The sequence below is a fragment of the Syngnathoides biaculeatus genome, chromosome 8 (assembly GCF_019802595.1).
Source record: "Syngnathoides biaculeatus isolate LvHL_M chromosome 8, ASM1980259v1, whole genome shotgun sequence".
NCBI lineage: Eukaryota > Metazoa > Chordata > Actinopteri > Syngnathiformes > Syngnathidae > Syngnathoides > Syngnathoides biaculeatus.
The window spans coordinates 6,242,489-6,268,849 of NC_084647.1; the positions used below are offsets into that span (position 1 = coordinate 6,242,489).

The 26,361-nt window shown below is 41.8% G+C and overlaps 2 protein-coding genes across 6 annotated transcripts in view; one reads left to right on the forward strand and one right to left on the reverse strand.

Moving 5' to 3' along the window:
- The window catches only part of dync2h1 (dynein cytoplasmic 2 heavy chain 1), an 85,041-nt gene extending 70,065 nt beyond the window's left edge, over window positions 1–14,976 (reverse strand). For 2 of the 4 annotated variants that reach the window (XM_061827018.1, XM_061827015.1), the window contains exons 1-27: window positions 13,135–13,301; window positions 12,565–12,762; window positions 11,940–12,255; window positions 11,145–11,263; window positions 10,802–10,946; window positions 9,840–9,985; window positions 9,626–9,712; window positions 8,473–8,607; window positions 8,286–8,399; window positions 8,084–8,195; window positions 7,748–7,872; window positions 7,342–7,517; window positions 7,027–7,222; window positions 6,819–6,914; window positions 5,660–5,821; window positions 5,467–5,565; window positions 5,215–5,354; window positions 4,903–5,131; window positions 3,920–4,047; window positions 3,441–3,556; window positions 3,156–3,283; window positions 2,528–2,677; window positions 2,139–2,344; window positions 1,864–2,019; window positions 1,647–1,761; window positions 1,226–1,396; window positions 216–374 (exon numbers count right to left, since the gene is read on the reverse strand). In XM_061827018.1, the coding sequence (XP_061683002.1) occupies window positions 216–374; window positions 1,226–1,396; window positions 1,647–1,761; window positions 1,864–2,019; window positions 2,139–2,344; window positions 2,528–2,677; window positions 3,156–3,283; window positions 3,441–3,556; window positions 3,920–4,047; window positions 4,903–5,131; window positions 5,215–5,354; window positions 5,467–5,565; window positions 5,660–5,821; window positions 6,819–6,914; window positions 7,027–7,222; window positions 7,342–7,517; window positions 7,748–7,872; window positions 8,084–8,195; window positions 8,286–8,399; window positions 8,473–8,607; window positions 9,626–9,712; window positions 9,840–9,985; window positions 10,802–10,946; window positions 11,145–11,263; window positions 11,940–12,255; window positions 12,565–12,747 (3,909 nt within the window). In that variant the 5' untranslated portion in view covers window positions 12,748–12,762; window positions 13,135–13,301. Of the gene's footprint in view, window positions 1–215; window positions 375–1,225; window positions 1,397–1,646; window positions 1,762–1,863; window positions 2,020–2,138; window positions 2,345–2,527; window positions 2,678–3,155; window positions 3,284–3,440; window positions 3,557–3,919; window positions 4,048–4,902; window positions 5,132–5,214; window positions 5,355–5,466; window positions 5,566–5,659; window positions 5,822–6,818; window positions 6,915–7,026; window positions 7,223–7,341; window positions 7,518–7,747; window positions 7,873–8,083; window positions 8,196–8,285; window positions 8,400–8,472; window positions 8,608–9,625; window positions 9,713–9,839; window positions 9,986–10,801; window positions 10,947–11,144; window positions 11,264–11,939; window positions 12,256–12,564; window positions 12,763–13,134; window positions 13,302–14,949 lie in introns of those variants that run through there. The other 2 variants (XM_061827017.1, XM_061827016.1) reach the window with 2 other exon arrangements.
- Window positions 14,977–15,126: 150 nt separating this feature from the next.
- LOC133505356 (T-lymphocyte activation antigen CD86-like) lies at window positions 15,127–26,175 on the forward strand. 2 transcript variants are annotated; one of them, XM_061828541.1, is made up of 8 exons: window positions 15,127–15,198; window positions 16,819–16,847; window positions 16,946–17,013; window positions 20,644–20,946; window positions 21,046–21,324; window positions 22,174–22,277; window positions 23,051–23,089; window positions 24,296–26,175. In XM_061828541.1, exons 1-7 carry the CDS (start codon window positions 15,196–15,198, stop codon window positions 23,060–23,062), a joined length of 798 nt encoding a protein of 265 aa, XP_061684525.1. In that variant the 5' UTR covers window positions 15,127–15,195; the 3' UTR covers window positions 23,063–23,089; window positions 24,296–26,175. The 2 variants fall into 2 exon arrangements, with proteins under 2 accessions (XP_061684525.1, XP_061684524.1); XM_061828540.1 differs by having other exon boundaries at window positions 15,130–15,198; window positions 23,041–23,089.
- Window positions 26,176–26,361: the final 186 nt, after the last annotated feature.

The window sequence follows — 26,361 nt, forward strand, 5'->3', positions numbered from 1 at the left end:
GTATGCAAGTCACATTTTTGCTAATTATAATTAACCCCAACCCACTCTAACAGTTTTTAAACAACAAAAATACAGATTCACAACAACCGTTGTGCAAAAAAAAAAAAAAAAAAAAACTGAAGCCTTACTACCAGGCAAATAGTACCAGGACTCTGATAGCACATGTCCAAACAGTATGTAAAAACTAATTTGGTTCAGTGTGTGCATGCACCCACCTGGCTGACGATATCTTTCCAGTCTCTGATGATGGTGAGAGGGCGGCCACTGCTGCCAGTGTAGTCCGTGAGGTTAAAGGTAGCCGACGCACCCCATAAGTCCAACTCTCTCAGTGCTTCTCTTATTGTCACCTCTGCCTGGGCACGGCTGTTCAGGTCCTACACGCAGTAAAACATTCAATAACCACGTATGAAGATTGATGACTTCGCCTTGCATTTACATCATAATATGGGTTTGACTTTGTAACATATTCGTAATGCTTCAGAATCATTTTTATTTGCCGCGTGTGTCAAAAACAAGGATTTCGTGATTTTACGTGTGGAGTCTGGAAAAAAAAAAAAAAGACTAAAAATGGATCCAAAACCATGCCAAAATGCAGTATTTCTGCAATGAATCGGTGCAATGGCGTAGTTTCCTTTCACCAATTATAGGATCATTTAAAGATATTTCCTTTTTTATGACCTTTTAAAAATGGCAATTGAGCACCACGCACTAATATGCGATGTACTGTAGTGCTGCAGCACTAAAATAACACAAAAATATCTCTGTGGCACTGTCAATCAAAACTGAGCATGTTTAAAAAGTAAAAATTTAATTTCTTGCTGCACAGGAGCTCTCATGTTGGATCCAATTAGACAGCGCAGGTGGCGCCAGCATCTTGCTTTGGGAGCAGTTTCGCTGCAACTGAACTCCTAGTCAATGGGAAGGGAATTATAAACAGTTCCCCAAAACAGTCAGCGAGACAATATGTGCAGATGCTCATTTATCATCACAATGTGACTGATTCATTCTGAACACAGACACGTTCCCACTTATCATAGGGTGTCCGTATCTCGATTCATCTTGACTTCCCCCCTTTGAAAACATATTTTTTTCAATTGCGATGTACAGGTTAAAGGTCACACTAACGGTTGAAAAGGTTTTGGAATTATTCATCTTGGGGTTTCACAATTTACACAAGAAAATGCATTTGAACAGGGGTGTGGAGAATTTTTATACGCCACTGTACCTTGAGCTCCATGGCCTTTGCGATAATGTTATCTGCCACTCCAAGAAGGTCACTAAAGGTGAGTCTCTCTAAAGTCATCCCTCTCGGAAGACCAAGCAAACGGAACATGTCCAGCCAGTGGTCTTGAGACAGGTGTTCCCCACGCACATACTTCAGCACCGGGACGATGTTCTGGACGCAGATGAAAAGTTGGTCATTTTGAAAATTCAGTCACACTAAAAGGGTATGAAAGCAATCCCTCTTATCTTAGTAACTCAAAAGGAAAGCGTCGTCTACTTAAAACCGCATCACCGACTACTTATGGGGCAAAAGAAAAATACATTTTCAGTTGCTGAGTGCAAGGAACGCACAGAACGCTCATTTCATGTATAAGAGATCAACTGACAAAGAAAATGAGAATTTCTCCAACTGGATTTTGTACCTTATATTTATCCACTTCTTCTTGCAATTTAACAGAAATCGCTGTCGGTTGCACAAGCTTCTTCAGTTTGTCCTGCCACGTAAATAGGAATTCCTCAAACAGATAGGTCTTACTCCTGTAAAATGGGAAAACAATTTAAAAATGCACAGAAACAATTTAAAGAAAGGGCAAAAAGTGGCATCTACGGTACATTTTTGACGTGTGTCTGTTACTTCACCTGAATAAGATCCAGTCCTCCTGCGCCTTTTCGGTAAAGCCTTGGTGCCACTCCTCATACAGGCCCCACATCTGGCTGTACTCCTCCATGTCTTGTTTTGTCTCTTCCGCCAGAGGGAAAGTGGAAACCTCCAGGTCGAAGTAGACACAATCCTCACTAGGGAGAAGTAGGGGGAAAAGATGAGGAGAGGGAAAAGACTAGAATCCGTACATCCCCTCGTGGCATTTTTCATTCATTTATGTGCTGCAGATAAAAAAATATAGTGAACGACTTACACGAGTTTATTGCGGATCAACTCTAACTCCTGGAACTCTTGCTGCTTATCTCTGATGGTCTGAAGACAGCCGAGGAGGGTGTCACGATCACCAGAATCAAGCATCTCCTCTTTGGGCTTTAGCTGGTCCCAGCGGGCCTTGAAACGCTCCAGATCTTCTCTGTAGGCATTGATGCGATCTGTGGTGTGACTTCGCATCACGTCCACCTGTGAAAGGAGAGCAGCGTGGTTGATATCAACGAGAGTCAGCCACCGGGATACACAGTGATGAAATGGGATTTTAGTGAGGGGATCAGGTGCTTCGGAGATTTGAAAGTACCACCTGATAAACACGACTGCAGAAAATATCTCTCGTCAAGAACTCAAAACCGCCATGCTCCGTTGCCATACCTGATCTTTGATCATGAGCTGATGGCTCTCCATGACAAGCTCCAGTTTGTCCCATTTGGCCCTCAGGGAGGAGAGGGAGTCCATCCCCGCCCCCGATACTGCTCGCAGCAAACGGTTCTTCTCCTCCGCAGACTTGAACTGAGGTAGGATCTACTCAGACCCAGTTAAGTCAGAAACAATGACTACTTTTTCAATGACAACTGTCACAAAATATCATTCAAACAATCCATACACATACTGTACTCTTTCTGACATCAGTTAAAATGATAGTTGTCAAATTTTGGAGGGGGCAAAAAGGGGCCTCATACAGTCTAATAATAAGTAAAGGACTTAGTAATGTAAGAACGCAGCAATACTGCCCTCTGCAGGTGCATCCTCGTGTCATTAAGTCTGCATCCGACAATGCATTATAAGAGTGAATTGGAAACATTTGATCTTTTTTTAGATTTTACTGTAAAGCAGTTGACTTATGACAATTCAAAGTGAATTGGGAGGCATTCTGGAATAGATCATTTTCAGGTTATCAGATCATCAATCTGTTAGATTCAACTATCCGAATACAGAAAAATGTAATATTTTAACCAATAATTTGTTCTAAATTCCAAAGTATGGGTTACGTATTTCTTACCTCAGGTTTTTGGGCGACTATCTGGCCGTATTTGCCACTGGCAGCGCTAATCGCTTCAATATTTTCCGGTCGTGTGGACAAGATCTCCATCGACTCTGACACAAAACTGTCAATAGCCTGCGTGTGGCCTGAAATTGAGCCAAAGGAAGAAGAGCAAGATGGATCCAATCGTACAAGAACCATGCATACTATTATGATAGTATGAAACGAGAAAGGGGAGGAAAAAAAAGCTACATAAACTTAGCGATAATATTTTTTCTGGTTGATAAAAAATGTGACATTCACCCTGTATGGACTTCCTAAGAGACATAAGCAGCAGGTCAAAGAGCTTCTGGATGAGCCCATCAATGGCAGCTTTAAGCGGCTCACAGTTGACTGTGACACAGTCGACCTTCTCCTGGCTAACAAAAAGGAATGACATGAAGAAGCATCGAAATACACAAATTCCAATAGTGCTCAAAGTGAAAGAATTATTCATCACTGCTTTATAGGTCACTTGTTTATTCTATCTCTATCCATTCTAACCCTAACCCTAACCCCAACTATACACATCCCATGTTTAATTCCCTTTAGAAATAAAAACATGTACTTATTGAAAAAAAATGGGAAGTTTCTAGAGTGAGACCTCTAGACAAAAACTACACAAAATATATTAATAATATATAATATAAACAAACCAAAAATCCCTCAAAAAATATATTGCTTTTCTTCAGTTGCTGCAGTTGCCATATTGTTTTAAGATTATACTTTTGTGTAATATGCACCTAGGCAGACGTTCTGATTCTTTTCCTCTGGCTTTCAGGCCCTTGAAGTTTCTCTCCCAATCCTGCACGGTGTGCAGATGTTTCTCTAAAAACTTCTCCAAATCCACCTGGCCCAGCACCACCCACTCCTGAGTGCACAAACACACGCAAAAAACACATTCAAGAAATGAGATGTGCATACTTATTTTAAATGCAACTGTGTCAAAAGTGATAGAAATGACAAACAAAGAATGACAATCACTAAATGAAAAAATGAAACACAAAGAGTCGGGCGTTCCCTTTCAAACAGAGATCCAAAAATGCCACCAAAAGACATTTAACAGCCTGCTTTTTTACTGGGCAAAGTTGAATTACCGTATTTTACGCACTATAAGGCGCACCTAAAACCCTTTAATTTTCTCAAAAGCAGGATCAATATTGAGCCTTTAGTGCAGCTCCATCTAATGGATGCATAACCAGCCTCTATTACGATGTCTATTCTATGTCCCTTATAATCCGGTGCGCCTTATGTATGAAAAAAGTCTTAAAATAGGCCAATAGTCATTGAAGGTGAGCCTTATAATACGGTGCGCCTTATAGTGCAGAAAATACGGGAGTTAAATAATATTATTTTGTCACCCATTTTGTTACCGAAGTAGGCTACTTTGGAGAAGCAAAATAATTTAGCGACTCATGGTCATGTGTTGAAAGACAGCTGAAAATCAATTTAAAATGCAAGGACAGAAAAATGAAAAGAACTACCAGACTCTTATCAGTGTGCAGTTTCTGTTGCTGACAGCCCTCCAGGATGGCGCTTAACCCCACTCTGTGCTCAACCATGTCTGAAGAGCTGTTTTCAATTTAATCATCTTTAACCAAACATTACCAAAACCACAATATAATGCTATAATTAATAGTGTTTCAACAGACTGCTGTTAAATACTAATCTCGGTCACCATCATCTCATCATATCATCGTCATATAATTATATGTTGTTCAGGAACCTTGTACTTGTGTTGAATAGCCTGCAAGCGGCTAAAGAGGTCTTCTGCCTTGCTGAAAATGGTCAGAAACCCAGAGGCATTCCTGTCGATCATAGCGCCGAAGATAACCGGATCCCCGGGTGAGCTGACACCTTTGAACTGGTTCGGGATCGAGATGAACCTCTTCATCTCCCTGTAATAGCGTGCTCGGACCTCCTCGAACGGCGGTTGGAACTGCAACCGGCCCTGTCTGCTCAGAGAGAGGCCGCCAAAAATGTATTGTGCAAAGCTGAAACGAGGCATCATGGGGAGAAATCAAGACGTTGGACGCACTTAAAAGTGAGGTCAACGTGGATTTCGGGTAGGTTCTTGTTCAGAGCTTCCAATCCGGTCTGGTACTGGTGTTCAAGGGCCTTGTACAGCTGATGGTTCCAATGCTGTCGCCACGCCTGCATGTCATCAGACCTAAAGCCCTAAATTCAAAAGATACAATGATGTGTATTGAATGAAAAGGTTTTTCAGTACAACCTCCATCCTATGCAGTGATTCATTGATTTCATGCACACGCCCACACAGGATCATTACCTGAGCCTCCAGAGTGGCAAAGCCAGTCCGGAGCTCCTGGAGGCCTTCTTTCCACCTTTGTTGATGTCGCAGCAAGTCGACATTCATTATTGTCACCACCTTCGGACCCACAGGAAAAAAAAAAAAGAAACACGAAGTGGTAAAGTCATTCGCTCCTTCCAAAAGATACAGAAGGCTAAAGACAAGCTGCAACCTTGTCTGTGAAATCCATGTGCCACTTGCGTAGCTTCCTGTTCTCAGTGGAGAGCTTCTCTGTCGCAGACTGCAGCTTGGAGATGTAAACTTCCAGCTCTTTGGGATTGTTCCATGTGATGTGGAGTTTACCAGCTGATTCCTTTGACTGAGAGCGAGGATTCTGTCCAAGACAAGTAACGTTACAGTAGATAACACATGATACGGTAATTCTTCTTCTTTTCCTTTCGGAACCTCCAGTTCTGCTTCCTGTTGTCTCTTGAGCGCCACCGTCTCTAATCCGTAGATCACGGCCGGCCGGCCTCACCACTGTTTTATAAACTTTGCCCTTCATCCTAGCGGAAACTCTTCTGTCACATAGGGCACCAGACACCCTCCGGCGACTGTTCCACCCCGCTTTGACCCGTTTCTTCACTTCCTTACCACACTCACCATTGCTCTGGATTGTTGACCCCAAGTATTTGAAGTCGTCCACCCACGAGCTTCCCTCTTCCTCCTCCGCCCCTCACTTTCACGCACATATATTCTGTTTTACTTCAGCTTATCTTCATTCCTCTCTTTTCCAGTGCGTGCCTCCACCTTTCTAATTGTTCCTCCGCATGCTCCCTGCTTTCACTGCAGATCACAATATCATCTGCGAACATCACAGTCCAAGGGGATTCCAGTCTAACCTCATCTGTCAGCCTATCCGTTACTACCGCAAACAGGAAGGGGCTCAGCGCGGATCACTGATGCAGTCCCACTTCCACCTTAAATTCTTCTCACACACCGACGCCACATCTCACCCCATGATACAGTATTATCACATAATAATCATCATAACCAAAACATTGCTAAAGAAACAATAATGTAGCGATTATTGCAGATAATCTAACCTAATTAGTACCACAATGGGAAAATATAAATCACTTTTCCAACAATAGATGATACAGAATATGAATAGCATGCAAGGAGGACACCAAAAATGTACTAAATGTCTTTTCTCAAGCACAATAACATCATTTGATTGACCTGAAAATAATGAAGTCGTTTGTAATAAGGAGAGTGATATGTCGTCATATTGCATTAGCAACAGCCGTCCAGAAATGTAAAATTCTATATGCAGTTTTATTCAGTGGCAATTTCACAAGTGAAAAAGAGCAGCAACATGCTAGGAATACCTTTATGATTTGCTCAAAAGCCAAAGCAAGCGTGAGCATCATTGGCCTCTGAGATGGGATCATCTGCTGGTCGATGGTGTTGTAAAAGTTTGCCACCTGTAACAGCAGAAAAGTTTGAGACGACGCAAGACTTGAGCCAGAGGAAATGAAAAAGAATTAGCTCATGCAACAACAACAACAAAAAACCCAATAATAATAATAAAGTTACCTGTTTGAGGACGATGGCCTGCCTGTGGAACTTGTCGGCAGTATTAGCAGCCAGCTGGATCTTGGCGGGAATAGCAAAGCCCAGAGCAGAGAGCTGCCTGACCTCCCTGAGCAGACTGACCAGTCTGTCTGAGTAATGTATCTTCAACCTGCCATCTGCGTGGTCCAATTCCATCACTCGATCACTCGCCTGGAGACTAAAGCGACAAATATTTTGTGCATGATATTGGAGCACAATACGTAGACATATGTTGTAATTGTGCGCTTTTATTGTAGGTTTTATATATGGTTTAATCAAAAAAGTACAGTGTCTCACCTAAGTCCTGACTTGGGATCGGCCAGACTAGACAATAAATCTCTAGACCAGTCCTCGAACTGTTCCTGCTCGTATGTTCTCAGAATTTCCAGCAGGTCATCACAGAAATGCAGGAACCCTTTGAATCCTGACAGATCTGACAGGAGAGCTTCAGCGATGCGGACACAGTCCTCCACCTGATGTAAGGATGAAAGCCCAAGAAAACACAACTCAAACAAGTATTAACATTTTTAAACAAATGTGAACATCACTGAGCAAACGATTACCATATTCATTCCTATTCTAAGATGCATAACTGTGTAACTTATAATATTTAAACGTTTATTGCAGCACTGATAAATGACCCTGTCTAAAGTGCCTGAAAAGCTTGTATAGAACCATACAGTTTATTTGATTATAATCTTACCTTGTGTATGAAGTGTTGGACCCAAACAATTTTGTTGACCACGTCGGAGAGGTTTCTGCCCATAAGTGGGCCAGCCTTATCTCCGGGATTTCCGTGACAGCGACTCTCAAAGTCTGTCTTTAAGCCTATAAAAAGTGTTAAAAGACAAGTAACGCAATGAGTCTCTCGCTAAAAAGCCATCGATAAAAAAAAAAAATTAAAAATTGAAAATAAAATCACAATTGAACTTCGAATTTTATATTTTTGTTTCAAAATGAGTGGTTTGTTCATAAAGGAGGCGCAGTGAAAGAATAAAAACAAAATTTGCCAGACAAAAACAGAGAAAATCAAGTTCACCCTTGTTGTAGTCAAGTAGTCTGGCCAATAGAGTGTCTCTCTCAGACTGAAGCTCTTTTCTGATGGTAGGACGCCTGATTAACTCCTTGTGGTTTTGGAACACCTGTAACAGCTACAAAAAAAAAAAAATCCTTTGCAATGAGTGTGCATTAACAATAAAACAAGACAAAGGACTATATTTTAAGCGGAGCTGTTAAACAACCTGCTGTGGACTGCCTTCTACATCGGCGATGTAGCTCTTCAGTCTGCCAGCCACCTCTCGCTCCGAAGGAGCCATAATGCGCTCAAACTGAGCCACTGCTGCCCTCCAAAGGGGCTACAGACGTACGACGAAATATTAAATATCTGGGAGGAAAATGGATCATCCTTCACTGATGTACACAACCCACCTCGGTGTAGGGATTGTACTGGAGAGGGTTGAGGCCAGAAAAAGGTTCAAAAACACAATCTGAAGTCAGTGCCTGCTGCGTTCCTCCTGGTAACAAGTGCAGCAGCTTCTCGTGGAAAACCCGCAGGGACACCACCTGACACACGCACAAAATGCATTTCATATTCAACTAATATGAGGGTGCTCTAAGTAATGTATAAAACAATAGGACACACGCCAAAACGCTACACTTAAACATCCTCTCTATTAAATTTCAATAAAGTTATGATACAGATAGACGGTAGGTAGGTAGGTGGGTAGGTCTGGGTAAGGTAAGGTAAGGTAAGGTAAGGTAAGGTAAGGTAAGGTACGGTAAGGTAAGGTAAGGTAAGGTAAGGTAAGGTAAGGCAAAATAAGCTAAGTTAGGTAGGTTTGGGTAAGATAATGTAAGCTAAGGTAGGTAGGTAGGTAGGTAGGTAGGTTTGGGTAAGGTAAGGTAAGGTAAGGTAAGGTAAGGTAAGGTAAGGTAAAGTAAGGTAAGGTTGGTAGGTTTGGGTAAAGTAAAGTAAGGTAAGGTTAAGGTAGGTAGGTTTGGGTAAGATAAGGTAAGGTAAGGTAAAGTAAGGTAAGGTAAGGTAGATAGGTTTGGGTAAAGTAAGGTAAGGTAAGGTACGGTAGGTAGGTTTGGGTAAGGTAAGGTAAGGTAGGCAGGTTTGGGTAAGGTAAAGTAAGTTAAGGTAAGTAGGTAGGTTTGGGTAAGGTAAGGTAAGGTAAGGTAAGGTAGGTAGGTTTGGGTAAGGTAAGGTAAAATAAGCTAAGTTAGGTAGGTTTGGGTAAGATAATGTAAGGTAAGGTAGGTAGGTAGGTAGGTTTGGGTAAAGTAAGGTAAGGTAAGGTTAAGGTAGGTAGGTTTGGGTAAGATAAGGTAAGGTAAGGTAAAGTAAGGTAAGGTAAGGTAGATATGTTTGGGTAAAGTAAGGTAAGGTAAGGTACGGTAGGTAGGTTTGGGTAAGGTAAGGTAAGGTAGGTAGGTTTGGATAAGGTAAGTTAAGGTAAGGGAAGATTAGGTAGGTAGGTAGGTAGGTAGGTAGGTAGGTAGGTTTGGGTAAGTTAAGTTAAGGTAAGGTAAGGTAGATAAAATAGATGAGAGGAATTGCATTTGCATTTCTGGATACCTCATCCAGTCGTTTGCCAAGGCAATGTAGAGTTTGTGGGCAGTGTTTGTTTCCCTTCCAAGGATGAGGTGCATGTCTCTTCCAAACCTAACAAAAAAATGTTTTAAAAAATGCTAAAACACTGTTTGCTTGTTTTTTTTTTTTTTTTCGTTTTTTTTTTTTTTTTAAAAACCATTGCCATTCCTTGTATTGCCTATTTCAATTATTCCCATACCTGTCCAGTCAGATGCTCACAAGCTGCGACCCAATGCTCACAGATAGCGACCCCCGTCTTCCATCTCTCCCTCACGGACGCAAACGGCTGCTCAAAGATCTTGAGGTCACCGAGCTTCTTCTGGACGTATCGTCCGAGGGCGCCGCCTCGTTGAAGTTAAAAAAAAAAAAATGACATATTCCTTCAAAAACTACATTTCTAGTAGAGTAGAAAATATGTTAATGTTAACCCTTTATGGACCAAATATAATTTAGCAGAGAGAAAAATCTGATACTTTCATAAAATGATACTCTGGACTTCAAATTTTCAATTATATTAATCCTGTTTCAAATTTGTAACCCCTGCCCGGAAAGGGTTAAATGCACAATCGCTGAGGCAGGAACAAGGATGTCTTAACTTACTGTAGCCGAAAACATAACTCAAGCCAAGAACTGTACAGATACACATATATTTAATTTTGACAATTACATGAAAGTAATTTGATTATCCCCGCGACCCTCGTGAGGATAAGCGGTGAAGAAAGTGGACGGACGGATGGATAATTTGATTACTTGAAAGAAAGTATGCAGTAATCCACTTAATCCATCGATTTAAGATATCAGGTCATTGTGAAATCAGTTTTCAATTTAAAAAAAAAAGTCTGTGGAACACATGTATAATTATTAATTATTATTATTATTATTCTAATGTATTATTAGCATTATTGCATGGTGAAGCCACAGACCGGCCCCTGTCAAGCAAGATACTTTCAGACTTCAGGCTTTATATTTGCATAAATTCCATAAACTGCCAGGGCAAGAAAATGGCGGTGACTTGCGCAATTCAATAAATATTCAACTATGCATCGGTATGGTGATATTATACGAATCCATTTTAGATTGGTGCCACACAGAAAAACGATCAACAGTGTGTGGTCAGAACAGAAAAAAAGTATCAAACGTCTTCTCGGAAGCGAGCCTCACCGATAACGTCCATCAATCGGACCATGCGCGTTTCCGGGTAAGGCTCATAATCGAGCTGCCGCCAGACGCCGTCGAGCGCGTCCCGGCTCTGCTCCGCCAGATCCAGAACGTCGGACAAAGCCAGACCGTCGAGACCGCAATATTCCTGGCGGAGACACAAACGCAAAATGTAGTTTGCATGATTTTGTCTCAATTTCATTCAAATAATCGCATTTAAAAGCAAAGAAAAATCACACCTGTGTCGATTTCAACCTCAAAATCAAAGTGAAGTGATACAACATACAAGGCAAAGATTTGATCTTTTAATTTGAAAGTGTTTTGTATTTCATATTTTAGTTCATACCTTCTCTAAAAGATGAAATTGCTCAGTGAAATACGCTGCTCTTTCTTTTACGTTGGCCTTCTTTGCGGATTCGGAGATGTCCGCCCAATACAGGAACTCATCAGTGGGCGTGAGAATACCTGCATCAGTGAGATACATACGCGCCGACATATGAATTGTTGAACGCGGTATTATGGCATCTAAAAATGGAGTTTGTGGAGTTCCCACATCCCAAAAACATGCAACATTAATTGGACACTCTAAATTGCCCGTAGGTGTGATTGTGAGTGCGGCTGTTTGTCTCCATGTGCCCTGCGATTGGCTGGCGACCAGTTCAGGGTGTACCCCGCCTCCTGCCCGTTGACAGCTGGGATAGACTCCAGCGCTCCCCGCGACCCTCGTGAGGATAAGCGGCAAAAGGAAATGTATGGATGGATGCAATGGAGATAATAAGTGTCCGCACCCCTGTTGAAATGCCAGAATTTGGGGATCGAAAAGATGACACCCAGAAACAACATTTAAAATGAAAATCCACCAATAATGTGACTATAACACAACAACAAAAGCAACTTGCACAACTGAAATAATGTTGTTGCATAAGTGTGCACACCCCCTTACATCGGAGGTGTATCTGTGTTCGGGATGAACCCATTACGCATATTAATGTGCGTCGAATAAATAGCTGCCACAATATAAAGCCATGGCCAATAAAAATGTAATCTTGGTTTCAAATCTCTCTTTCTCATGTCAGAAAAGGACAAAATTACACAAGAGCTGCAACTCTTTTTGACCTTGGCCAGGTCTCTGTGAACATACCCAAAACATCTTCTTCCGATTGCACTTTCTTCAAATCAGCAGGTTGTGCTCCCGACTGGCGGACCACCGATCCCAGACCCAGCTCCAGCTCACTGAGCAGACCTGCGAGCTTTGGATCGAAGGCTGAGTGCCAGCGCTGGTCCTTGAGCAGCACCGGGGCAAAGACCTGTCTCACGGCCTGGTACAGAGAGGTGATGGGGGACTCCAGCATGGACGACACCAGGATGCTCTGGTGCAAGTTCTCCTCCGTGATCACCGTGGGGTGGAGCTTGAAGAACACCAACACTTTCTCTCGGCTGCCGTGCAACCCTTCAATCTGACGAAAGGGAGAGGAATTCATTCAAAAGGGACACTATTTTGAATGCTGACTTTTTAAAAAAAAAAATTATGGCATTAGTGATGAAGCGCAGGCTCCACTCCGCTTTGTCAAGGTTTCAAAAGGCGACTCGCCTTTGCCCAAGTAGAATATAACCAAGAATTAGAGACAGTACAAAGTCAATAACTAGGGTGTTGTTTTTGTTTTTAAGATGCGAGAAAAATATATTTTAGAAATTAAAAATACGCCAAATTGCTAGTATATGTCAGCTCCTTTGAAGCAATAAAAAGTGTGTGATAATTGCGCTACCTTATTTGATAAACGAAGATTATTTTCTTGTTTGGTGACAGACAACACAAACTGGTTTCCATCATCCAAGAAGTCGTTGAGCTCCGGGCTGTCATGCAAAAAGGAGGGCGTCTTAAGCTCATAAAAGTTTCCCGTCGTGCTCAGGATGAACTTCTTACGGACGTCGTTTGGTTCGTGAGTCATCTCCAAAAACGTGGACTGAAATAGAGACAGCAGTAATGGGTTGAATCACACACCAAACAATTTGGAAATTGACATTGGTTTGGAAAAACATATCTGAAGTGATGCACGATCGTACAAGAATGCCGTGACAACAACAAGAATCATGCTCAGCTGTACAAAACATAACGTGCCACATTACAACGTCATTTACAGAATATAAACACGGAAAAACTTCGGTACGTTTAAAACACATGCATACAATGGTCGCGTTATTAGTCTCATTATTTTTTTTGTTCCTTAGAAGACTCGAATTAAGATGGGAAAAATGTTAGCGGTGCTTAGCGCAGCCGTGCAGGGACCGAAGAAGCTAGCTGGGGTTAGCTCAATTGCTAAAAGGATGTCGCTCACGTTAGCAGATTAGCTTTTGATGGGGTTGTTTCACGGAGGAAAAACACTCATTTCACCGCTGTTTCTTGTCCCTCCGAAACAGGTCTCAGTCCACAGAGTGAAGCATTGCAAACTGTTGCAATTGCCTCCGGTGCCTTTCCGAGATTACGCTTGCGTGGTTGCTACGTAACAACCCCAAAAGGTGAAGTCACATGACCGTGCAGTGCAAAAACTCTACGCATTCTACGTAAAATGAACTAACTGACTAATTCCAGTACCGTAATATGATCTGCTTTCGCCGCAAATTAGAATGGAATATATATATATATATATATATATCACGCAATACTAGCTGTTTTTAGCTCGGTTGGACGGATGGACACACAGTTCGATATACTGTAGAGTATTGTTTGACTCGTACTATAGTTCCGCCCACTGGAAAAAAAAATGACTGGTTAGCGCATCCACATCGAGCGATAAAAGTCGTTTGGTTGAAGCCAGTCGGCCGCCATCTTGGTACTCCCAAAAACGTATGGAGAACATTTGTTACAGGTCGGATTATGGCCGGGTTTTTCCTCAAAATTCTCCATGTAGAATTAAAATTGGACGTGTGAGCTTGACATTTTTTCCAGTTCTGGTAACATGAAGGATGTTTAATTCGATTTGGTAAGCCAATAAAGGCTGAGTGCAGGGGAAAGACATAGAACACCGTAACTACCAAGAAACCTTGCATATTACCTTGGGCCCAATTTCTGTGGCATGTTAACTTTTCCCAAAATATGCTGTGAAACACTAGCATCATAACATAGCAAAAAACTAAGCATTTTCATTAAAACATTACATTTTAAGTCAATCAGAAGTATTTTTGGAAATAAGGACTTGCACTGGAAAAATACATGCTAAACGCATTGTTCATTTGTTGTCCCTGCGAAAATTTAAACTTGTTTCCTCGCATTTGAAACTCAAATTCAGTTTGCAGAGTTTTCGTATAATGAAATTCATCAAAAATTTCACAGAAAAATGTGTTTTCTTGCTTATCCACTGATGAAGTTTGGGAAAACACTGACATCGCTTTTTCGCGAAGAACCGTCGGCCTATAAAGGTGAAACGGAGAGTGAACAGTGAACAACAACAAACGTGTGGAGGACATATGTTACAGGTCGGATTATGGACGGGGTTTTCTCAAAATTCGGCGTGTAGAATTAAAATTGGACGTGTGAGCTTGACATTTTTTCGGTTCCGTTAACACGAAGGATTTTTAATTCGACTTGGTAAGCCAATAAAGGCTGAGTGCAGAGGAAAGACATAGAAGACCGTGACTAGCAAGAACGCTTGCATCTTACCTAAGGCCCGATTTCTGTGGGATGTTAACTTTTCCCAAAATACGCTGTGAACAACTATCATCATAACATAGCAAACAACTAAGCATTTTTTGTCATAAAAACATTCAATTTTAAGTCAATCAGATGTAGGGGACTCGCACTGGGAAAATACATGCTAAACACATTCTTCATTTGTTGTCCCTGGGAAAATTTCAACTTGTTTCCTTGCATTTGAAACTGAAATTCAGTTTGCAGAGTTTTGTATGATGAAATTCATGAAAAATTTGTCAGAAAAATGTGTTTTCTTGCTTATCCAATGATGAAGTTTGGGAAAATCTTGACGTCGCTTTTTCAAGAAAAACTGTCGGCCTATAAAGGTGAAGCAGGGAGTGAACGGTGAACAACAACAACCATAAAAGAAACTTTTTCAAGTGAATTAAGCTCAGCAGAAAATAAAAAAAAAAACCTTTACAAACAAACTTTAACAGTGTCAAAGTAAATCTTTCCAATTTACCTGTAGAATGTTTTCTTGCAGCCACGAAACTGGAGATTAACACAATTAATCGCTGTCGCTGCACAGGTCGGCGTGGTTGTTTTGGGAGTATCAAGATGGAGGAAGGAGACTTCAGTTTTGGTGACCAATGAGCCATCCAGTCTTGTATTTTTTAGATCATTGGTTCCGCCCCATTAAATAGGAAGTAGTGGAGTTCTCCCAGTCCCATGCTCGCATTCTTTCACATTGACTGAGGAAGACAGCACGATGGTAAGTGCTTATTGTTAAATATTAAATTCTTTGCTTTGATTTATCGTAGTTTGAGCTTTATCCTTTGCTGTATTGTTCAGTACAGCAATTATTATATGAATAAAACTCCTACCCATTTTAATTCTGTGACAAAAATAAATGTTAAAAGTAGCGAATTAACAACAAATTAGGCAAAGTAAACAAAAGAGTTTGATTGTTTGAATCAGACCGAAGACTAATACAGTACAGTAGTGTCGCCTACAGTAAGTTAGCTGACTGAATTTTTGTGTTCAGTGGAGGACGTTAAATTGTATCTGCTTTACTGGACTTTCTTTGTTTCACCTCAACCGGTGTTTGACAGTGTGGCTATGTAGTTGCTCAGCCGCTGGCAGAGTTCCAAGAGAGGAACTCTGTTGCGCAAGTCTGGCGTGGCGGAGAAATGTGTGAGAATGGTCCAGGATGTGTACGAGGGCAGCAGAAATGCAGTGAGATGTGCCGTAGGTGTGTCAGAAGAATTTTAGTTGGGAGTCGCCGCTAGGATGAAGGGCAAAGTCCATAAAACAGTGGTGAGGCCAGCCATGATGTACGGATTAGAGACGGTGGCGCTGAAGAAACGACAGGAAGCAGAACTGGAGGTGCCAGAAATGAAGATGTTGAGGTTCTCGCTCGGAGTGAGGAGGTTGGATAGGATTACAAACGAGCTCATTAGAGGGACGGCCAAAGTTGGATGTTTTGGAGACAAGGTTAGAGTTTGATAGTTTGGACATGTCCAGAGGCGAGAGATTGAGTATATTGGTAGAAGGATGGTAAGGATGGAGCTACCAGGGAAGAGAGCGAGAGGAAGACCAAAGAAAAGGTTGATGGATGTTGTGAGGAAGGACATGAGAACAGTGGGTGTTAGAGAGGAAAATGCACAGATACGTTTAAATGGAAAAAGATGACACTCTGTGGCGACCCCTAACGGGACAAGCCGAAAGGAAAAGAAGAAGTTGTTTAGCCACTACAGGATCCATCCATCCATCCATTTTCTTTTCCGTTTATCCTGACGAGGGTCGCAGGGAGGGCTGGAGCCTATCCCAGCAGTTATCAGGCGTGAGCCAGGTTACACACTGAACTGGTTGCCAAACTGACAACATGGAAACAGACAACAGTCGCACTCACAATCTCACCTTGGGGCAATTTCGAATGGCCAATTAATGGATGTCTTTGGGATGTGGGAGGAAACCGAAGTGCCGGGGGAAACCCCATGCAGCATCGGGGAGAACATGCAAAATCCACACAGGCGGGGGCTGGGATTAGAATCCCAGTCCTCAGGGCTGTGAGGCCAATACTCTAACCAGTTACCCCCCAGTTACCCCACTGTGCCCAGTATAGGATCGTAAAAGTTGGAACATTTAATTCCCTTTGAATCAGCGCTCTGCAAAAGGACGGCCTTACGTCACTGCATGCACTGTTTTGTATTTTTTTTTACAGGAATACACAAATAGGACACATTTATATATGTAGTTATGTACTCGTAAGTATTAATGCGTTTGTGTTTTGATAAATTCATGAAAACATTTATATACTACAGCTATGGAAGTGTTCAGTGCTCATTCAAATGATTACTGTTTTATAATTTCAATATTTTCTTATGAACAGGTATCGAGTTGGGTTGCGCCACAATTTATGTAAGTAAAAGAATTCACAACTGTCGTGCTTAGATTGTATTCAGTATTTTGGTGAATTTTCCAAGTGATAAGAAGATGAATCTCTTGTCCCTCATTAGAAAAACGACAATTGCGCGGCAACTACTAACTGTAATCTTCGCTGTAAGTTTGTCCTTGGCCCCCCGAGGTGAGTAGTTCCTTCTGTTCCCGCCAATCCATAATTTTCTTACATCCATGTTGGAGCTCCACACATCCTTTCGTTCCCGTGTTTATTGAGTCAGCAGAGTCGCTTCGATCTCAAGCGCCAACATGGCAGAAAAACAAATACTGATTCCAAACTATTGCGACTGCTGTTGCTCACAAGTGGGTTAAGCAATGCCACATACAATTTACATTATCATTGCTTCACAAAAATGAAAACAATGTGTGAAAATCCTGAGATTACCAGAAATAAATATTGATTGCCTTTGTATTTAACACATAATGATCATTTTTTTGGACTAAAAATAATAGCTCAGAGCGATTAAAAATTACTGAAGCGGTGAATCCAATTACTGTCGTCTTCTTTTCCTTTCGGTTTGTCCCATTTGGGGTCGCCACAGCGTGTCATCTTTTTCCATCTAAGCCTATCTCGTGCATCCTCCTCTCTAACATCCAACTGTCCTCATGTCCTCCCTCACAACATCCATCAACCTTTTCTTTGGTCTTCCTCTCGCTCTTTCGCCTGGCAGCTCCATCCTTACCATCCTCCTACCAATTTCCTCACTCTGTCGCCTCTGAACATTGTCCAAACCATTGAAGTCTGCTCTCTCGAATCTTGTCTCCAAAACATCCGACTTTGGCTGTCCCTCTAATAAGCTCATTTCTAATCCTATCCAACCTGCTCACTCTGAGCGAGAACCTCAACATCTTCATTTCTGCCACCTCCAGTTCTGCTTCCTGTTGTTTCTTCAGTGGCACCGTCTCTAATCCGTACATCATCACCAGTTTTATAAACTTTGCCCTTCATCCTAGCGGAGACTCTTCTGTCACATACAACACCAGACACCTTCTGCCAACTGTTCCACCCGGCTTGGACCAGTTTCTTCACGTCACGAACATCATGGTCCAAGGGGATTCCAGTCTAACTTCATCTGTCAGCCTATCCATTACTACCGCAAACAGGAAGGGGCTCAGCGCGGAACCCTGATGCAGTCCCACCTCCACCTTAAATTCTTCTGACACACCTACGGCACATCTCGCCGCTGTTCTGCTGCCCTCATACATGTCCTGCTCTATTCTAACATATTTCTCTGCCACACCAGACTTGCGCATGCACCACCACAAAGTAATCAGTCTATCCAACCATTTTCCATAGTGTTCATGCCTAGTGATGTGGAATGTATTCCAGCTAAATTTAGGACCAGAATGGGCTTTCACTTCTGTAGTACTTTTCCACAGAAGGTACTCAAAGTGGTTTAATGGTGTTTCCCCATTCACTGACGAATGACGCAGTATGAGGAGGAAGTGAGAGTTCAGTATTTGCTAAAGGATCATTCGCGATGTTCACAGGCCGCGAGGATCAAACCCACGACCTTTGGGTTGACAGACGACCACTGTACCAATCCCAGTCAGAAACAGGGGACGTAGACAAAACAGCCATTCACACCTATGAACAATTTAAGAGGAAGGAATGAGCCTAACACACAGGTTGGAGGAATGCGGGAGAAAGCCGAGGTACCCGCAGAAAAACCTGCTCACGTTGGCCCAAGGGGTAAACATGAAAACCCCAAACAGGAGGACTGGAACCGAGATCGGAACCCCAAATTTGAGAACATGGAGACCGACATCCAACTACAAAATAACATGGATTGTAATAAAAATAATATCATCGTGTTTTCTTTGGAAACATAAGATTTGCCATGGTTTGCCATTTATGGGGTTGAAAAATTGGGAGGTACAAATTCCAAATTTGAGGCCTTTGCAGTGTTCAGAAGCAGATGGGAGGCATTTTTCATGAAATACAATATTCCAGCGATAATTTGGCTTTTAAAAAAAAAAAAACAAATCGAGGGGATAATAATGCGGAGGAAGGTGGAAGTGAGATTAGGTGAAAAAAGAAGATGACTCATGGAAGAGGAACATTGTAAAAAAGAAATCATCTGAAGAGGAAATGATACTAAGCGTCACCCCTCCCCAAAAAAACCTTGACCTTCAAACCCTCACATTCCAAAGTGAAAGTATTTACCAATAATGTAAATTTATTGTGATACAAAATAAAATGTAAATTTTGATGAAAGTTCTGACATTAAACGTCGTATTAAAGTTGAGGGCGGAAGACAACAATATGTAAGATTCAAAATAACGAGTTTTTTTTTTTTTTTTACTTGTTTTCAATGTGAAGAGTGTTACTTTTGTTATTTCCATGGAAAAATAGATCGTTAAAAATCATTATTGGTAAATTAATCTGGACAGCTCTCATTCTCGCTGCATTCAGATTTGTACATCATGTGAAAAATGTCTATTGAAGGACATGATTTCAGAAAATTGGGAAATAAATTTGCATGTTTGGAAAGCGGCACGGTGGCGCAGCTGGTAAAGTGTTGGCTTCACAGTTGTGAGGCACCGGGTTGCACCTGCCTGTGTGGAGTTTGCATGTTCTACCCGTGCCTGCGTGGGTTTTCTCCGGGTGGGCACTCCGGTTTCCTCCCACATCGCAAAAACCTGCAACATTAATTGAACACACTAAATTGCCCAAAGGTGTGGTTGTGAGTGCGAATGGTTGTTCGTCTGTATGTGCCCTGCGATTGGCTGGCAACCAGTTCAGGGTGTACCCCACCTCCTGCCCGGTCACAGCTGGGATAGGCTCCAGCACTCCCCGTGACCCTCATGAGGATAAGCGGAAAAGAAAATGGATGGATGGATGCATGTTTGGAGATGGGTGGGCACAAGAGATCGAACGGTTAGCACATGTGCCTCACAGTTCTGAAATTTGGGATTTTGGCTAGCTAGACATTAGCTTGGGCGTTGTGGTTCCACGGCTACCCAAAGAGTAAAATGGGACTTCCGAGTTCTCAAATTCTTGTCCAAATTAGGAAACTTTAAAGGGCTCATTGTTAACAACCCATGGTCCTCCTCTCCACAAAATGTAATTTAAGTCAGTTTTGTAATTTATATCTCAGCCACTCACATTTGAAAAATGTACAGGTGTGGTCAGTCATGCCCGCACATATAACATTAGGGGTGTGGTCCATCAGTCATGCCCACAGATATAAAGTTGCGGGTGTGTGTTCTATTTATAATTATGAGTGTACTCCTTCAAGAGCGGTGTCAGGTAAACTACGTAGTAGAAGTAGGGTGAGCAGCAGACCGTGTGCTTCACTATTTATAAAAAAACAAAATGTCAGACTGTGGTTTACTGCACTGGATCGGTTTTCGTGTGCGCTGAGAGTGTGCGACAAGTGCGCAATTGCGCAGTGGCGCAGCTTAGAGGGCACATTGGTCAAGATTACACAAAATAAGCGACGTCTTTCAATTTCTATGTATCTCTAGCTAGCAAATTTTACGCGCGGGATTTTTCGTGCTCAACTGTGCAGATTTGCGAGTGGGATGGCGCGCGGGCCCGTACGCGCCCGTCAAATCACAGTGACTGATATCTAATCACGCTAAATAAATGAACCACCAAATAAAGCAACAATTGGATACATGTGGAAGCGGTACATCTTGTCTTCGTGATTTCATGCGTGCTAAAATATTTAACAATTAGTCCTAAGTGCTTCTTTGCGAAACGTTTCCCTACTTTGACTCCAGTTAATGCAAGCTTTTGCTTCTCTTGCAGAAAGTTTTGCTGAGATTCATCTCAGAGGGGAGGTCGGCGAAAATGTGACCGTTCGCTGCCCCGTGGACAGACACAAGACCCTCACGTTCTTGTACTTTCAAAAAGGCAAAGAATTTGTAAATGGCTTCCATAGACTGAAAAATATACAAAGGAAGAGATGGGAAAACACCAGCGTGGAGGAGGACGACGCCGCAGTGCAAATGTGCAACCTGAAGGCTTCACAGAGTGGAGAATACCAGTGCTACATTCAATACAAGGACGAGACAAATGTTTCGGACTCAGTCATACACCTCAGTGTCACAGGTACATGTTCAGATATTTAAAATGGGGTTTGTCTGGGTTTGACTCACTTGACACGAAATTTGTAGCATTGCTGTGTTTTCTGTTTTTGGGCCGACTCAGCCAAATACAGCAAGCCTACGGTGATAACGTTGTGTCACGCAAAGCGCTGCCTGTTGACCTGTACCTCACATGGAGGTTATCCGCGCACCAAGTTGACGTGGAATGTGATTGGGAACAGCAGCGGCCTGATTTGGACAGATCGGAAAGAAAGCGAAGACAGCGATCCAAACACAATGCTGTACAACATTTCCAGTACCGTGTCCTTCAACTGCTCCTACGGAGAACAAATGTTCATTGGTTGTTCCGTGGGGGATGTCACATCTGAGTTCCTGGCTGTCTGTGAGTACAGTACTACATTCAATCTTCTTTGTTCTAAGGCAAGGCACACGTTTTACATTAAAAGAATCTCACGGGACTTCAGCAAACAGAAATATTGCAAAAGTACCAACAGTTCGTCTTCCTGAAATAATGATAATCTTGTCTCACTTTACTTTCTCAGATTGAGATCTTGTCCCGTTCTGTTGTAGCACTTGAGCCAGTAGTTAATTATTACCTTCTGCCATTTAGTGGAAGAGTATCGCATTGTTCTGACTTTTCGCTGTACGTTTCTGACAATGAGACGTGGCCAAAGATACATTGCTTTCAGTGAATAATTAATATTTTTTCTGGATAAGGCACAGAGGTTGGGAATCACTGTTTAACATTATGGTTACTTGCATAATGGCATGATATCCAATGTAAGAATGAAATATTCTGCTCGTTCACACACTCACACACACACACACACAGATAGATAGATAGATAGATAGATAGATAGATAGATAGATAGATAGATAGATAGATAGATAGATAGATAGATAGATAGATAGATAGATAGATAGATAGATAGATAGATAGATAGATAGATAGATAGATAGATAGATAGATAGATAGATAGATAGATAGATAGATAGATAGATAGATATAGATAGATAGATATATAGATAGATAGATAGATAGATAGATAGATAGATAGATAGATAGATAGATAGATAGATAGATAGATAGATAGATAGATAGAGATAGATAGATAGATAGATAGATAGATAGATAGTAGATAGATAGATAGATAGATAGATAGATAGATAGATGGTCATTGGTCCTGATGTGTTTTTGTTCACATTGTACACAATTTGTCCTCACCCGCAGGTGTTCCAAAGGATCGGCCTCACATTAGAAAACTGACAATCTGCTCAATTGTCTTGTTCATCGCAATAATTGTATTGTTCCCGGTATGGAAATGCGTGAAAAACGTAAGAAATTAGTCGTAATACTGTAATTTCTGGACTATAAGCCGCATCTGATTATAAGCCCTCACCCAGTATATTTTTAAAGGAAAAACACATTTTGTGCATACATAAGACGCATGTGCCCACATTGAAACACGAGATATTTACAAAGAAAGACGGTACACAGAAATAGTTTTCAAAGATTTAATAATATACCTTAGCTTTTCTTTCCAAACGGTGTCTGTGATGCAGCACTAACGCAGCAGCAATACGGTAGTAACACAGCAATGACAGGGCTGGTGTACAAAAACATACCGGTAAAAGTCCACTGAGAGACACCTTCAAGTTTTCCTCCTCAGTGTCAAATTGGAATAGAGTCAAATATTCTTCGCCACACACTCGATTCATTTATGCCAAGTTTATGTGGAGCTTCTCTGTTTCCCTCTTTATCGGCCAACTCGATTGCTTTTAACTCGAAAGCTGCGTCGTGTGAATTTCTTCTCGCATTTTCCACGCCGAGTGTCTGTTCATGCTAATTTTATTCATGCATAAAGCGCAAAGTTACATGAAACTTTGTCTTCCTTGACACATATTTTCAACCTGTCTCACTCTTACATTTTTTGCTTGAGCGCCCCGGCGGCCGTTAGAAAAAAAATGCATAAATTATCCGCATCATTGCATAAACCGCATAGTCCGGAAATTACAGTACGTTTCACAATATTGCTATCTCTCACATTGAAGCTTGGCCCACTGTACTAACATATACTTTATACGTTTTTATTTTTAGTTTTTTACAGGTGCTGCAGTAAAAGAAATCATCTAACTGTAGATCCAAGGTAAGATAATACTTATGATTATTATTAAGTGCTACTGTTTGAGAAACAAGTCACATCCTCCATTTTTTGCTGCGAGCATGTTCCAAAATTTGTAGTTGTCATGTTTGTCATATTTACTTTGTTTTTTTGTCTTGAGTTTGTTGTCACATTTCGACAGGCCATTAGTATTATATATCATACATGCGCTACTCGTGCAATCACTGTAGCGCGTGCGCAATTGTGCACCGCTGATGCAGTCGCTTCGCAGATATCCTGCGTTGCGCGCAAAAAAAACAATATTCCAATGCAAATTGAAAGCATAAGATACAGCTATTCAGTTTGTGGGATTTTGCAATGTGATTCAATAAGGGAGGGATGAGTGGTTGTTACATCCAATGGCACAATTCACATACGTACTGCAAAAAAATGAAAAGAAGAAGCCACTGGTTTCTTTTCGGCAGCACACGGAACTTTCTCTCACAACGACTGCTGCTCTGCCACACTCTCTTTTTCCTAGTTTACTTTACACCGCCCCGTTTACGCTCTTAAAGACGTACACTCTTAATTACAAATGTGATAGTACTTATGGAGGCCTTCGATGTGTTTTATAATGACAGCGTTCACCGCCGCTGCTTTAATTAGAGACACGGTCTGGGCAACGTAGAGCAAAGACGAGCTAGACATGCTGCTTACGTTTACTTTTGATATTAATGGAGAAAGTTAAAAAAAGAAATGCTGTTGTTTTAAGATGCAATGTAAATAATCGAAGAAAAAGTGGTTAAACTGCGGATTTTCTCTTTTCCGAGTGGGAAAGGTGTGGTCTGAACCCAAAGTAGAAAGTGCAGGATGAGATGGTGTGTAAGTTTAAAATTCCACCATGGCACAGCCTGATCCAGGATGAAAGCGCATACAATACAATACAATACAATTCAGTGCACAAAAAGCTAATTCTGGACTTTTAAAAATAGGAGACGACCTAACATTAACCTTAAAACCGTTTGGGAGCCTCATCGTCATCATAATCTCCCCCCCACCTCTCAAAAGTTCCATAGTTGCCAGATTACTAGTAGCCTTTGTTACTCTGTGAGTTTCCACAATCGTACTCGAGCTGCTCCAACTACCTGATAGAAATTGCTTGTATGTTTCTGACATACTCTGTGAATAATTATTATGATCATGCCTGCCATCTCTGATTATTTTCTTGTTTTGTGTCACGTTTCCCTCCAGAGAAGCAAAACCCCTCAAATAAAGCAGAAGGGGGGAGGAATCTACAGTTGTGGACTGCTGAAGGAAACTTGACTTACCTCAAAGACTTTTTGTCTTTTTTTAAGAATTGTGAGTGTTTATCCGGCCATCCATTTTCTGAGCAGCTTATCCTCACGCGGGTCACAGAAGTGCTGGAGCCTATCCCGGCTGTCACCAGACAGGAGGCTTGGTACACCCTGAACTGGTTGCCAGCCAATCGTGAGCGTTTATAATTCATTACAAACTAAAAAAAACAAAAAAAACAGCACATAGAAGTAACCAAAACTGATAGTGTAGAAAAGAAAGTCTGCACTTGACTTCTTCTTTTTCTTTTCCTTTCGGCTTGTCCCGTTAGGGGTTGCCACAGCGTGTCATCTTTTTCCATCTAAGCCTATCTCGTGCATCCTCCTCTCTAACGCCCACTGTCCTCATGTCCTCCCTCACAACTTCCATCAACCTTTTCTTTGGTCTTCCTCTCGCTCTCTCTTCCTTGGCAGCTCCATCCTTGCCATCCTCCTACCAATTTCCTCACTCTCTCGCCTCTGGACATGTCCAAACCATCAAAGTTTGCTCTCTCTCATCTTGTCTCCAAAACATCCGACTTTGGCTGTCCCTCTAATGAGCTCATTTCTAATCCTGTCCAACCTGCTCATTCCGAGCGAGAACCTCGACATCTTCATTTCTGCCACCTCCAGTTCCGCTTCCTGTCGTCTCTTCAGCGCCGCCGTCTCTAATCCGTACATCATGGCCGGCCTCACCACTGTTTTGTAAACTTTGCCCTTCATCCTAGCAGAGACTCTTCTGCCACATAACACACCAGACACCTTCCGCCAGCTGTTCCAACCCGCTTGGACCCGTTTCTTCACTTCCTTACCACACTCACCGTTGCTCTGTCTTGTTGACCCCAAGGAATTGAAGTGGTCCACCCTCGCTATCTCTTCTCCCTGTAGCCTCACTCTTCCATACTCACTCATACATATGTTCTGTTTTACTTTGGCTAATCTTCATTCCTCTCCTTTCCAGTCCATGTCTCCGCCTTTCTAATTGTTCCTCTGCATGCTCCCTGCTTTCACTGCATATCACAATATCATCTGCAAACATCATGGTCCAAGGGGATTCCAGTCTAACCTCATCTGTCAGCCTATCCATTACCACTCCAAACAGGAAGGGGCTCAGAGCTGATCCCTGATGCAGTCCCACCTTCACCTTAAATTCTTCTGTCACACCTCACCGATGTTCTGCTGCCCTCATACATGTCCTGTACTATTCTAACATATCTCTCCGCCACACCAGACTTGCACATGCAGTACCACAGTTCCTCTCTTGGTACTCTGTCATAGGCTTTCTCTCGATCCACAAAGACACAATGTAGCTCCTTCTGACCTTCTCTGTACTTTTCCACGAGCATCCTCAAAGCAAACAATGCATCTGTGGTACTTTCTAGGCATGAAACCATACTGTTGCTCGCAGATACTTACTTCTGTCCTGAGTCTCGCCTCCAGTACTCTTTCCCATAACTTAATTGTGTGGCTGGCTCATCAACTTTATTCCTCCATAATTCCAAAAGTTCTGGACATCGCTTTTGTTCTTAAAAAGTCTGCACTTGACATTGACTGGAAATATAGCATTGTATTTTATATTAAAATAAGAAGGGCCATTTTGTAAGAAGCTCAATTGAGTTTTAAGATGGTCTGCGATTTTTTTTTTTTATCTCCACATACATTGTATTTTGTACCGTTTATTTTAAGTACCTCTCTAATGTACAGAGTTATGCAAGATCTTCAAAATAAGAGAAACTCCTCACGCAGTCAAATTCTAGAGTACTGTAAGTTACAACAATACAATAAAGATTTTTGAAAGCATTTGTTATACGCCAGGGGTGCTCAATGCGTCAAGAGTTCTTGAACGTTCTGCAGCGTTTAAAATGAAACAATGATGAACGCTGGTCTCGGTGAGAACTTTTGTGCACGTTCAAAACTTTTTTTTTTCCAGACCGGCGTTCTCCGCCGATTCCCAGCGATCGTTGACATTCACTAGCGTTCAAACAA

Coding starts and splice junctions, on each gene's coding strand:
- LOC133505356 (XM_061828540.1), top strand. Junction 20,947..21,045: donor CATACACCTCAGTGTCACAG/GTACATGTTCAG, acceptor GGGCCGACTCAG/CCAAATACAGCAAGCCTACG. Junction 21,325..22,173: donor ATCTGAGTTCCTGGCTGTCT/GTGAGTACAGTA, acceptor CCTCACCCGCAG/GTGTTCCAAAGGATCGGCCT.